General features: G+C 48.3%; 1 protein-coding gene across 6 annotated transcripts in view; it reads right to left on the bottom strand.

The window, feature by feature from the left end:
• ASTN2 (astrotactin 2) overlaps positions 1–13,777 on the bottom strand; it is a 340,921-nt gene that overhangs the window by 189,922 nt on the left and 137,222 nt on the right. For all 6 annotated transcript variants that reach the window (XM_065695849.1, XM_065695846.1, XM_065695847.1 and 3 more), the window contains one exon: positions 4,990–5,157. In XM_065695849.1, coding sequence (XP_065551921.1) covers positions 4,990–5,157 — 168 coding nt within the window. The remainder of the gene's footprint in view (positions 1–4,989; positions 5,158–13,777) is intronic.

Below are 13,777 nucleotides of genomic sequence, written 5' to 3'. Positions count from 1 at the left end.
GGCTGGCTCCTACCCAGGGCCATGGCTCCTCCAACAAAGCTTCTCCCCCTGCCCTTGCTGTCTGCAGTCCTTTTAGGGGTGGCACTTTCCAAAGCGGAGTCTCTGCTTCCTGCTGATGGGAAATGTCTATAAAATCACTTTAGCTTTCAAGGAATGAGACAGGGAAGGCGGCTTCTGTCCAGCTGACCCAGCACAGGGAAAACCTGGACTTAATGTGACAGTTATCCATCCTCTCCCGCTTCTGCAAGTCACCCTATTCACCCAGATCCATCGTAACACCTAAGCGCAAGCTTAGCTTCCAAGGATTGTGTTTAGGTTTCTGCTCTGCATGGATTATACTCTCATTTATCATCTGTTCAGCTCCTACGCCGCACCGCTAAGGAAGATCTCCCTGGGCACACATGCACGGCTGATGCAAGGAAGCAGCAAGAGGTCCCAAGGGTGGTCCAATGTGCCACAGTTGTCATCGTCTGGGGAGAACACTGCCCCACAACTGACCATGGCAGTGAGAAGCCACCTCCTGCAGCACTGGTGGGATGGGTCAAGCCATAGAGATGGGTCCAGGGCCAGTTCTGTAAAGCACAACTCATTCTTATTCCCTCCCCTCCGTGGTCTTTAGATAGGCACAGAAATGCCATTACAAGAACATTAGCAACTGCAGGATTAAACACTCTAATGGCAGAAAATGAGAGTGTAAAGACAGCACTGATAACCTTAACTCAGCCCCCTCCAAGGCATGCATTTTGATTGCTGTTTATGTATAACACTTCAGCCCGAAGCTAAATTAACTTGGGAGTTAACTGCCTCCTGCCCTGCTTGGTGCACGAGGCAAGCTGTGCCGCCACATGAAGAGAAATCCTATATTACATGGGTTTTGACCAAGTTATTAAACTCCATACCTTAGAGAGACAGAAGCTCATCTTAGAAAAGTCTAAGTCAATAAAGACGGTCGGGTCCTCCAACAGCGAAAATAGCAGAAGTGCACAAGAACAAACAAATATTGCTTGATGTGTGCAAAAACCTGCATGATATTAAATTGAACTATGGGAGGAAATGGCTGTTTTCATAAACACACACCCTCACCGACGGGTCATCTCCTGATTTACCTGCTCAGCACTGCCACCCCTAAATCCTCTTAACAGGTTACCTTTAAAGAATGGCCCTGTTTAAAGGTGACTTTCATCTGTGTCCTGCCCATAAGACCTCCGTCCTACCTGCACATGAACACCGCCTGCAGGTCTGGTGACAAACTTCCATTTGGGAGATGATGGAAACCTTTTCTGCTTCCTTTCCAGAAAGACCCTTCCTTACCACATCTCCTTTGGTCCTTACAAGCCGGCGCCTATTGCTTTGGGGGTTCCATCCATTGTGGATGCAAAGGAGAGGATTTTGAGGGCAAAATGCCTGATTTATAGATGGAGGAGAAAAAAAATCCCACCCATTTGCACCTGCTAATCAAGGTGTCATCCATCTCATTTATGCCACTGCTCCAGCAAGCCTGACAGCACAGAATCAGAGGCTGTTTCTTCCAGCGCTTGGCCCTAAGGGACCGATTCTCCAGCAGGTCTCTTAAGCAATGCCCACAGAATGTGCGAATGAATCAGTTTTGTGCATACAAAGTAGGTAATTGTGCTCACAAATCAGGATTTGCATATGCTGCTGGAAACAGATGCTCTCATCAATGTTACCGGTGCTGGGAATGGAGGCCAGGGAAAAAGCACTCCTGAATCTTACACAAGAGGTATCTCAGTGCATGGTATGAGTGGTGGCACTGCCAATGTGCTCCACATCTGTCCAAAATGCAGAGAGCGAAGAGAGCTGATGGCACGTCCCAGAAGATGACAAACCTTTCCCTGTTCTCATTCCAAGCACCACAGCCAGCTCCTGCCAAGAGGATGGGAAGATTTGGATCCCATCCTCAGGACCACAAGGACCACATCCCGACCCTGGCGAGGTACCTGCCCCATCTGATGTCGTGGACGGGGCATGGCCACTGTGTTGCATCTGCAGGGGGAAGACCTTCAGCAGCATCCATTTACACCTGTATCTACAGTTGATCAACCAGCTTGCCTGTTTCTAAGGCAGGGGGGAAAGGAGGAAGATGGTATTTTGCTCACGTGCAGATGTTGGTGCTCCCTCTGACAAGCTCTGACGAGCTGGTGCTTTGCAAAGAGGGTTTGAAATCTGTCAGGGGGGGGGCTGCAATCATTTAATTAAAGAGTGAGTCACACGGTGAAGACACAAGGGAAGGCAAATTAAGGTCAGGCAAGCAAAACGTATTTTGGCATTTCCTAGCGTTTCAGAGCCTCCGCTTTCACAGCGGATTACTCATACTGAAGGAGTACTTGGTGGCTGGAGTCATGAGTAAGCACATTGTACAGACAGATCTCATCTAAAACTCCAACCCCAAAGGAGGTTTGCAGTGCTGGGAAGGGGTAAGACTCAGCAGACAGAGCATACGTGACCTGGAGGTCCTTAAACACGTGCCAGGAGCCTGTGGCAATGTCACTGATGTCGAGTGCTGCCCACAGGGGTCTGCTTACACCCCGGAGCAAGGAGGCTTTGGGACAAGGCTGTATCCACACAACCATGGAGTTATGCAATAAATGTACTGCAGGACCTCAAACCTGCCTGTGCACTCTCCACATGAGAAACCTTCAAGGCTTTTTTTCCTCTAGACAGGACAAACCCCAGTCCTCATGGACGCTTCACCCAGCCTGAGAGGACAGAGGGCAGGGGAAACCCTCAGCATTCATCGCTTGGGATGCTCACGGAGCTGATGAAAATCCCTGACCTGAAAAGGTTGAAATTCAGGCAGGATTTATGTCCCACAGTAAAACCACAGGCCTGCCTCTCTCGTGGCGATAAAAATAAATCACCCTTAAAAACAGAATGACATTCATAAAAATAAATCTGAGAATACATGCAGTGTATCATGGAGTTACAGCCTGCCCCAGCCTGGCACGGGAACTCCTCACCAGTTAAAGGCTGCTCAATGGTGATGACTGTTAAGTGCGTGCTTGGGGCTATGGCCTGGGATAGGGCGTCAAAAAGGCACTTCCAAAGGCATCACTTTCAGTGGGTGGTTGCTCAGCTCTTGTGAAGTTTGGACTTCTTAAGAGGGGTCTTAGATTTAGGCTCTGAATATCAACAATCCCATTGGCCAGTCCTGCTCTATCCCAGTGGATCCAACTGACACAAGAAAGATTTTCCTTTATCCACATGCAAAATCCCAGGCTGGAGAGAAGGGAAAGAAGCCAATCGAGATTTCAGGCGAGGAACCTGAAGGTTCAGATGAAGGCTGCTTTGTCCTTGGCTCCCACCATGGGTGAGCAGGGAGGATGGGAACCAAGAACAGGAGCTGTAGAGCAGCTGGCAAGGTTCGGATCCAGCGCGGTGCGGAGCAGAGCATATCCTGGGCTAAGGAGCATCCCTGCCTTCCCTACAAATGAGATCTGACACATCCTGCTCAAGCGTGGGGCATCCAGTGAGAGCGACAAGCTGCTCCTGTGAGCTGGGGAGGGAGGGGGAGCAGCAGCTGGGATGGTGCGGGGAAACAGCCGCTCCTCGCAGCAGAGGCCATGTGAGCATTAAAGCAGCCCTGCTCCATGCTAAGGATGGCGGAGGGGGGGGCTCTTCCAAGGGGGAAGTCATGGTGTGGCTCCATGCATTTCTGCTGCAGGCAGAGCTTTTTCTCTCCTCCTCCTCTGAATGGAGGGAGAGCTGAGCGCATCCTCCTCTCCCACTGGGGTGGCTGCGTTTCGCCATTGCCTGAAACAACCCTTCTGCTCTGTGACATCTGGATGAGAAAAGCCTCCTCCCGCTCCGACTCCATCTGCCGGGGTGGCTGCTGTCACCTCCCAGCCCTCATTGGGACTGTAGGTGATGCTCAGGGCTCATCTACACGGGAAATTCATCCCAAGTAATCATCCTGCTGCAGCAGTGCCTGCCAGTGCCTCCATGCAGACAAGCCTTGAGGAACAGGAGCACTAAGAGAACGTTCGTGAGCAAGAAAACATTTCTGTGACCGTGTTCAGTATGTGCACCTCAGCAGAGCAGGGACGGATGAGAACAGGGTCCCCCCTGTCAGCCTATGGTGTGTTCATGAAGGATTTCTTCCCCTCAAGATGCTAATAACAGCAGTGGGAGGCTTAGAAAAGGTCTCCTCTGTGAGCCATCTCCCTCCAACCCCCCGGCAAACCAGAAACCAACGTCCCTATTTGCAGCCATGAGTCTGCTCCACCAACACCCATGCGAGGTCCCGTCACCCATTCCAGTTGAGACATCACCTCTCAACGGCCAGCCGTTGGCTGGGATCACATATACTTATTTCCACTCCTGCAAACCCCCTGCCCCCATTCACCAGTTGCATGTTTGCTGTTTTCTATGGGCCCAGTTCAGTGCAGAGGCCAGGACCTTTGTTTGTCATGCAGGGCAGAAGGAATGGTGGCACTTCTCCATCGCCCAGCCCCACATCTCAGAGCCCAAGCAGTGCTGGCTGCAAGCAGAATATGCTCAGCAAAAAGGTCATTTACAGATGAGGAAAGATGGCAACTTCCCAACTGCACGAGGAAGAGCTAAAGAGATTCAACCGAGGTGACCATCAGGCAGGAACACTAATGGAAAATGTGATGCTCTGCAGTGGAACGGTCAAAAGAGCAAAGGGATGGAGATGGGGTAAGCTCGTGAGTAGGGTGTCCAAACCAGGCAGCAAAGAGCACAGCTTACAGATTAACCCCACGTGTCTGCTGCTGCCACATAAAGAGGTGACAGCTCCACCATTTCAAATCCCCATCCTTCTGCCCATCTCCTTTACACCTTGCTAATGGGGTTCACCGCTGGGTGACCCTGCTGGTACTTCTTGGACCTCCATGCCCAACACCAGGCTGAAGAGGTGAACCGAGTGGGTGTCGAAGTACCCAGAGATAAACCTTCTCCCTCACAGTTCCAAGCTTCCCAGGGTCTTCACTCTCCCCCAGCCTCCCTTACCTGTCTCCTGGTCACACAGCTGCTCACAGGCATCCGTGGTCCTCTGGCCACAGAGGTCTCTCACCCAGGGGGAAGTGGCATTGATCTGATAGTACAGGGACAGCTTGGCTGGATTAAGCCAGTCAGAGATGTCCAAGTAGCTCCCCTCGCTCACAACGAAGCTGCTGCCTGGAAGGTGGGAAAGAAGTGTGTTAGGTGAGTGTAAGAAGCTAAAATAACCCAAACAAAACACCCCACCAGACATGCATTTTGGCCCAATAGCAGAACACTCGACTCTTCAGAAGCTGCTGTGATGTCAAGATCAGCAAAATAATATCACGTTCACCAACACTCGGACCCAAAGAACTTCATTTGACCATTCCTCTCCATATGAATGTGCACCAGCAAATGGTCCACCAGCTGGGACACTCTTCTCCCCTACACTTACACTACATAGCACCATGAGACACTGGATTTGACTCCGAAATCTCTGCAGAAATGTGGACCAATGTAACTAACATGATCCATAAGATTGAAGCATCTCATCCCTAGCTCATGCAGGTGGTGTCCATGAGGATGTAAGGCTCAGGATATGAATGGGCAGTGGCCACATGGGCTATTCCCACTTCACTTCCATAGTCAAGGTGAGGGAATTGACCCAACACACAACTTCTTATATGAATGGTCTCGTATCAGAGACATTCCCAAGAGCTAGAAATTAATTCCTACCAAAAGTGTTTTCTTCCAAAATCGCGTTTATTTTGTGAAACATTCTTTTTCCCCACTGGCATCTGGGAATATGCATCATCTAATTAGCCAAATAGATTTTCAGTTCAGCCCAATCATTTCCTTATCTAACATCTGAGGCCTAGCATTGCTTGGGGGATTTTGCAGGCACAGAGGTCCTCATTAACTCTGATCTTCAATTACATTGATTATAAGACAGCCTCTGTAATAGGGCCGCACAGATCAGAGGGGAGCAAAAAAACCTCTGCCATTAAGTGGTGTTTTGCAAAAGTTACCAGGGTAAAAGCCTTTCAAAACAGGGGAGAAGAAGCCTTCAAAGAGGAGGGGGCAAGGGGAACCACCAAATAGCCCAGGAGCCCGCAGCCACCCTTCCAGTAAGTGTTAGGACTTGCAAACGTGGGTAAAATTTGCAACCACTATATGAAGATTCAAATCCTTCTTAGTGATTCTCCAAGGATGACAAATCTATAGATCCAAGGCATATTTTCATGAAGCCTGAAGGCTTGTGTCACTTAATAAAGGACTGGGACATCATTTCGCTAAGCACCACGTAAAGATCTTAGCTCAATGAAAGCAGGATAAAAACCCACAGCAGCAACCACCCTACATGAACCTGCCTGAACACAACCTCCTAATTTCCTTCTGGAGAGAATCACTGGCGCTTTGGCAAGTTCTTCTGAACATCATCTTGCACAATATAAAGTATAAAATAAGCAGAGCCTGAAGTCAAGCATCCCAGTGAGCAACCCCATTTTCAAGCATCCCAAGATCTCAGCATCACACAAATCTGAGTTCTAATTTCACATGAATTCAAGTCTTCTACATTTACACTGTTTATACACCATAAACACATTCACAGCCACATCTCCACACTCAAAGCTGATGGAAGCTGCCAAGCTATTGACTGTTCAAGCAAATGGAAATTAGACTTCCCAGATCCAGCTGCTCTGGAGACCCAGCTGCTCTGAAGACCCAGCAAGGCAGGAGCCTGCATCACCAAGGCTGCAGGATGCATCTCAATCAGACACACAACTGCAGTAAATTGCTGGGTAAACTCCACACCACCAGTGGAAAGCATCGAGACACTGAGCACTGAGAAGTACCTTAGAACCACATCATTTTCTCTCTAATTACCATTCTTTGCCACAAATATTTAAAGACAGCTTGAAATACCAATGCTAAACTGTTGCTGGTTTGTTTTACCAAACAGAAATGCAGCGTGAACCCATTGGGAGTGTTTACTATTTACGCGTACGTGGCTATGCAGTAACATGTCAATCTTCCTTTCTTCCTTATTTTTGTAGATCCCTAATAAAGAGCGAGGCTTTGGAATCACGTAAGCACATTTTGAGGCTCAGCTACAGACAACTCCCTCTGCACCCAAAGACTGAAGAGCTAAAGCAATAGCTCTAGATTAAATCCCTACTTAATGAACCCCACTTCTAGTTACAATACAGCCAGTCTGAAAGCAACAGAAGCAATTCAGACATACAACAGTCATAGTATTAGTGTTCATCAAGATGAAGGTGACTTGAGCTGGCAGAGCATCTTGGAGGGGATGGACTATGCACAGGGCAGGACCCCTGGCTGGGGTGGACAATGACCATCCATCCCCACATGCTAAGGTCCTCAGCAGGAAGAAGTCCATTCACAGCCCTGTTGCCAAATCCTCATTTCCTTTGGAAAACCCTATTTGCTGCTGAGTATTAAAAAGAAACCCTAACCCAACAATGTATTTATGGGAGTATGTCCTAAATCCACACCAAAACGTGACACCTGGACAGGAGCTTGTAACTTCTCTTTCAGCAGAGGTTTGGTGTCCATGGAAAAAAACGCAGGTTTGGGAAGCCTGACATTACCTGCAAATTCATCAAGCTTTGTCATATTCAACAGAAAAGCCTTCTGAAATATAATGCAACTAAAACTTAGAAAAGGACTGATATTTTCAAGTTTATTTTCATCTTAATGAGTCTGATTGAGGAATCATCCTCAATACTGAAAGTTTAAAAATTTAAAGCAAAAAACAGCAGTGAAAATGTTTGACCCCAAAATCCCTCAATCCAAGTTCTGAAGGGGCTACAAGGATGCTGGAGAGGGACTCTTTATCAGGGACTGTAGCCATAGGACAAGGGGTGATGGGTTCAAACTGAAGCAGGGGAGATTCGGGTTAGATATAAGGAAGTTCTTTACTGTGAGGGTGCTGAGGCGCTGGCACAGGGTGCCCAGGGAAGCTGTGGCTGCCCCATCCCTTGCAGTGTTCAAGGCCAGGTTGGACAGAGCCTTGGGGGACATGGGCTAGTGTGAGGTGTCCCTGCCTATGACAGGGGGCTGGAACTGGATGATCTTCAGGTCCTTTCCAACCCAAACCATTCTGTGATTCTATGACTCTAAGGTCAGTGTAAAACAGGCTTTTCTACTCCAGTAGAAGAATAAACCCCAAACTTGGGGAAATTGAAGGGTTTAGTTAATTATAAACACTTTCCTTTCTTCCTAGGAGGAGAAAGGGGACAACTTCCAGCAAGAAACCTTGTCACATCTGAAGCCGAGTGCTGCAGCTCAGCTGAATAAGATTAAGAGATGTACACAGACACTCTCATCACCTTTGCTCCCATTGAAAATACAAACAAACATCCCAACCCTGATCCCTTTATTGCTTGCCTGGGGAAAAAAAGAAACAGCAGGAAAAGGTGTTTTGCAAATATTTTGAAAGCTAAAATTTGGAAGATTTCAAAGCTTTTTCACACAATTTTTCCTCTTTATTTTCAGAGACTCTAAACACAGAAAACAGTTTTCAAAAGTCACCATGAAAAACATCTTGAAAAGCTCAGAAAGGGCAGGCTGAGTATCAAATCCTTTTAGAAACTACCAAGAACAAACATTTTCCAAGCTAGAGCCGTTTCAAATGTCTTCAGCTTGTCGGGCATACCAGCCAGGTTTGTTTTCACCAGCATACAGTCTGTCAATGGAGGGATATCAAGAGGAGGGAAGGGGGTGATGGGGATCTCAAGGCACTCACACAGCCGGGGTAGACCTGGCTCCATACCACCCTCTGAAAACCCACCTCAAGGACCTCAGACCCCACCAAACAATGCCCACAATCAGCAGATCCCCTCTCTGAGGACACCCAGAGACACTGTCCATGCTGCTGTCCTCTGCTGCCAGCCCCATCACCCCGATGATGCCTGCCAAGACTCAAGTTTTGGGCTCCTCACTCAAAAGCTCAGTGAAATCCCCCTTAAACAGAGACATGGTCTCTGTGTAAAGCAACCAAACAAGGGAATACAACGCCAAAACAGCAGCTCTCCATCCATAACCACCACCTCCTGGAACCCTCATTGCAGGACACATCCCTCAAGCAGTGTTGGCTTTACACCATGGAGCAGCATCACCACACCACGAACATCAGTTCTCAGCTCCACAACTGCCTCCCGGCCCCATAAGGTCTACCAGAACCTCGGGGGATTTGTTTGGGTTTATGTATGCGTGTGTTTCCCCCCTTGCCCCCATCCTTCAACACTGATCAAAGCCAGATCAGTTAAGGCAGCATCAAAAGTTCATGTCTCTCATGCTGGGGTCTCCTTCAAAGTTCGGTGGAACTGCTTAAGCCTTGACAAAAGAGGCTTGAAGTTTCTGACATTTCAAAAACCATTTTCCAGAACACAACAGGATAAAACAGCTCAGAAGAGATAGCGAACAAGGGAAAAGAACAAAGCACCCAAAAGGAAGCCAAGAGGGTTTGGTTTTTCCTTTCTTTTCAAGAGAAAAGATCAAAATACGAGTTTTTTTTTAAGACTTTCTATTTCTTCCTCCCTCTGCTCTTTTTGTCTTTGCTCCATTCACTGTTTCTTGGCCAACAAAATTCCTTTTCATCTAATATTAGTATTTTGTGCTGGAAAGCTATGGGAGGTCATACTACATGTTGCTATTAATGTATCCTTTCCTCTACCATCACACAATTATAATCCTGTCACAGATATTTAAACTAGAGGAAGGGATTACCCCCTTGCTCTGCTCTATAGGTACAAAGAACAACTCTATTTGATTTCTTTGGAGACCTTTCTTGTTTTCCTTGTTAAACTTGAAAGAACATTTCCCAAAGAGACAACTCCTCCCCTATCAGCTCTTTGCATTGATCACCTCTCTCCTGGCCTGGTCTTAAATGTCTTTCAAGCAATGCAGAAGAACCAGATAGATGTTGGATGCCCAGGACACATACACTGACCCAAGGAAGCAAACCAGGCTTGGTGCAGGATTGCATCCACAGACTAATCGGGTAGGCAGTCACAGAATCCCAGCCTGGTTTGGGTTGGAAGGGACCTTAGAGCCCATCCAGCTCCAACCCCTGCCACGGGCAGGGACCCCTTCCACTGGAGCAGCTTGCTCCAAGCCCCTGTGTCCAACCTGGCCTTGAGCACTGCCAGGGATGGGGCAGCCACAGCTTCTCTGGGCACCCTGGGCCAGCGCCTCAGCACCCTCACAGGGAAGAGCTTCTGCCTAAGAGCTCATCTCAGTCTCCCTCTGGCAGGTTAAAGCCATTCCCCTTGGCCTGTCCCTACACTTGTAAAAAGCTTCTCTTCAGATTTCCTGTAGCCCCTTTAGGTACTGGGAGGCTGATCCTTCAAAGTCAAACTCTTAATTCCATATTCTAATTTGAATCCAGGGACAGTTTCACACTGGGTTAAAACCCAAGCTACCCACTTTATCTTCCTTTTTGGTTTCTCTCTTGAACAAGATGAAATGCCTAACCAGAATGTTATGATAGCCACTTTTAAAACCCACAAAAGCCTATAGGCACATCTTTCATTTACTCTCCCATCAGCCAAAGTGCATACAGTTTACATCCTTGACTCACGGATGTACTTTTAGCACACAAACTACTTTCAGAGCCAGGGCTGCCTACACCAATGCTCCTGAGCCACTGATCTTTGGCTCAAGCCCAGAGACCCCCATCCCTTAGAAGCACTGTCAATCCTGCCAGAGCTTTTTCACTCTGGCAAAGCAGAAGCAAATTAGTGATACAAATCTGCATGTAATTACAGCTCCAAGTCGAAGCATCTTTCCTGTGGGAGGAGCAGGGTTACATTTTAAGTGTTAAATTGCACTTTCTTGATCATTCTGACAGACGGTTTCTTCAGGGTTCCTTGGCACTCACTCTTGATTTCACCAGGGCTGAGCTTCTGACAGGCAATGCCCATGTTTAACCTCATACAGCAGGTGAGGACTTGGCCAACTTCTCCCAAACCCAAGTGGCATCATCACACCATGGCCTTGTGGTCAAGCTTACTCTGCAGTGACATCTCCCATGGTGTTTCTAGGCAATACCATTGTGCAGGTGTTGGTAACAGCACATCTCTATCATCAGTAGGCATCTGGGCCAGCAATGGCTGAGACAGAAATTAGACTCCTAAAGAAAAGCTTCTCCTTAATGCTCCCTATCTCCCAACTCCCACGCTCCAGCCTGGGGCTCTTCCTCAGCGATGCTCTCTAGATATTGGACAAGGGCTTGAGGAAATCCAGCCTAAATCAAATCACATCACGAAGTATAAGACGGATGAGCTATGATAAGGTTTAAAAAGCACAAAGTGTTTGTGAACGGAGATTTTTCAGCCAGCACCAAGACCAAGCATCCTCCCAGGATGGCAGGAAACATAACCAAGAGGCATCACGTGCAAAGTTATTATGCCATGGGACTGAGGCAAGCTACCACCATTCACTGAGAGATTGCACATCAGCAGTGGTACAACAAGTACAAGTAGTGTTGGAAGAATGATAAAGTAGCATGTTCCTAGCTACGCAGCCTCCAAAACCCCTCACTGCACTGCTGCATCACTGTTGCTGCAGGTAACCCATGAATTCTGGTTCAAAAGCAAGTGTGGCCTAAGCCAGGATCCCAGGACTGACCGACCACCATGCTGCAAGCAAGCAGGGTCTCATCCTATGGATGCATGAGTCAATGTTTGTATCTCTCCATCTATGAAAGGAAGCAAGTTAGTTGGTTAAGGATATGCGTTACTGCCGTCTTCACCCACCATCCCTGCCAAATTAGAGGGTAAATGGTGTTGGCAGGTGAGCAGGCACTGGGAGATGCCACCTCCCTGGTGATGGGTGCATCCTGCCTCTCTCAGGATGCAGGAACTGCTGGCTTTGAACCAGCCCCTGCTGACACCATCCAAATACCAGCCTGAATCCCCCTGGCTTGGCTTTGATGAATCCTGCAAAGGAGAAAGGAAGAGGCAAAGTGAAGCTGCCCCAGCAGCCCGGCACGGTTGTGGCACAGGGGAGAATGGATGCAGGTTCACAAGCCTGTCAAAAGCACGATAAAAACACGATGTACTTCAGTCTCCAGAATCTTATTAGTTCCTCATGCAAAGAGCGTTCACGCTGTAAAACCATCTTGGAATCCCTTTGATCCGTGCTGATACAGTTCATAAATTGATGTTAATATTTAGAGTTCATGTCTGGTAACGCTGCAGCCATTTGCTCACATTTCCTCACCCAGCCAAACGGGTGCTGGAACAGGAGGGAGCTGTAATGCAGACACGGAGGTGACCCAGTGGTTAAGAGCTGATGGAATTAAAGGCAATTTGTAAAGCTGCCCCTAGACACGGCCTCCAGAAACATGCAGGGTCCAAGGCACGCAGATCTGGCACCAAGGCTGCAATAGGAAGGCATTGCTTCTGCCAAAGCCCTGACCCGGTCTCCACAGAGCAGTAGAATGACTCCAAGGGGAAGAAACAGCACAAGAAAAATCCAGCCAATTCCCTCTGCTGATTCCAAAGGGGGTTGGGACCAACTGGAGGATGTAGGGGACTGCAACGGCAGCATCCCTCTGAAAGCTTGGATGCCTTTCAGATCAGACCCCTTTCTCCATCCTTCTGGGGTATTCCACATGTAAAAAGAGCATCTCCAGCTTCAACTTGCTGTCAAACAGGATGGGGAAGCAGCAGGCTCCCACCTCTCACTGCTCATTTCTCTATGGCACGTACTGAACACACGCAGGCAAGCACCTGAGGACACAAGTTAATGCCTGGTCACCTCCGAGGGCTGCAGAAGATTGAGCAGGAAATGTCAAAAGCAAACAATTTAAAGCAACACATTTAATTAAAACCAAAATGAGAAGTTGTTGCGAGTCCAACAATTGCAGACTGCAGAGCTCCGGCAATCTTCGGGGGAAATTAACACAGGCTGCTAATAGCAGCATCCAATTCCACCGGCGCCTTGGAGGGATCAGTGGTGGGGGAAGGTAGGAAATCATCTTCAAATGAAACAATTGCCCATCAGCTGCGTGACAACCGCAGAACATCACCGGGCAGATGCAGACACACGAAGCTTAGAAGCAAAAAGCAAAACACAAAGAAGCTTCTTCCAGCTCTGCATCAAACCCAAAGCATGGTCACGATGGCAGTTCCACCTCCTGGCTTTGCACAGGCTGGGGCTGGGGTTTCCTTCTTCCCCTATGGCTTGCAGGACGGTGTGAATCCTATGGGAATCCATCCATGCCTGCAGGAGGACTGTGCTGTGCTCCTGACCTGCATAAACCACCCAGCCCGCAGCTCAGACAGGGATAACCACATCTCCTCCTGCACGCGTCTCACAACAGGAGGGAAGGAGGCTACAAGTGCCCCGAGATGCCTTTGAAGTGACAGAAACCTGCTTTATGCCCTTTATTTCCACTTATAAAACAAAGCCCTACAAGCCCCTAGCTAAATGTAGTCTTGCCTCCTTCAGTATGCACCAGAGGATCTCACGTCCCTCTCCCACTAAAGTATCCGGATCCAAACATCCACCCACACCATATATAACCTCTTTGCAGGCTGTAAAAATGGGAAGCTTTAATTGACACTATATTTCAAACCGTTGTGAAGCAAGGACATACTCCAGGCTCAGGCCTCTGGGGCATCTTTCCCCAGCCCTGCCTTCCCTGCAAGCCGCTCCCATTGCTGTACCTCTGCTTTTTGAATGATTGCTTACAAGGGGAGAAAAGCCCCCAACTATTGGATGTACAGAGCCCAGTGCCTCACATATTCACATAGTTTTATCGCTCACACGGAGGGGCTCTGTT

Source organism: Lathamus discolor, chromosome 15 (assembly GCF_037157495.1).
Source record: "Lathamus discolor isolate bLatDis1 chromosome 15, bLatDis1.hap1, whole genome shotgun sequence".
Taxonomy (NCBI): Eukaryota; Metazoa; Chordata; class Aves; order Psittaciformes; family Psittacidae; genus Lathamus; species Lathamus discolor.
This window is presented reverse-complemented; position numbering and strand designations above follow the sequence as displayed.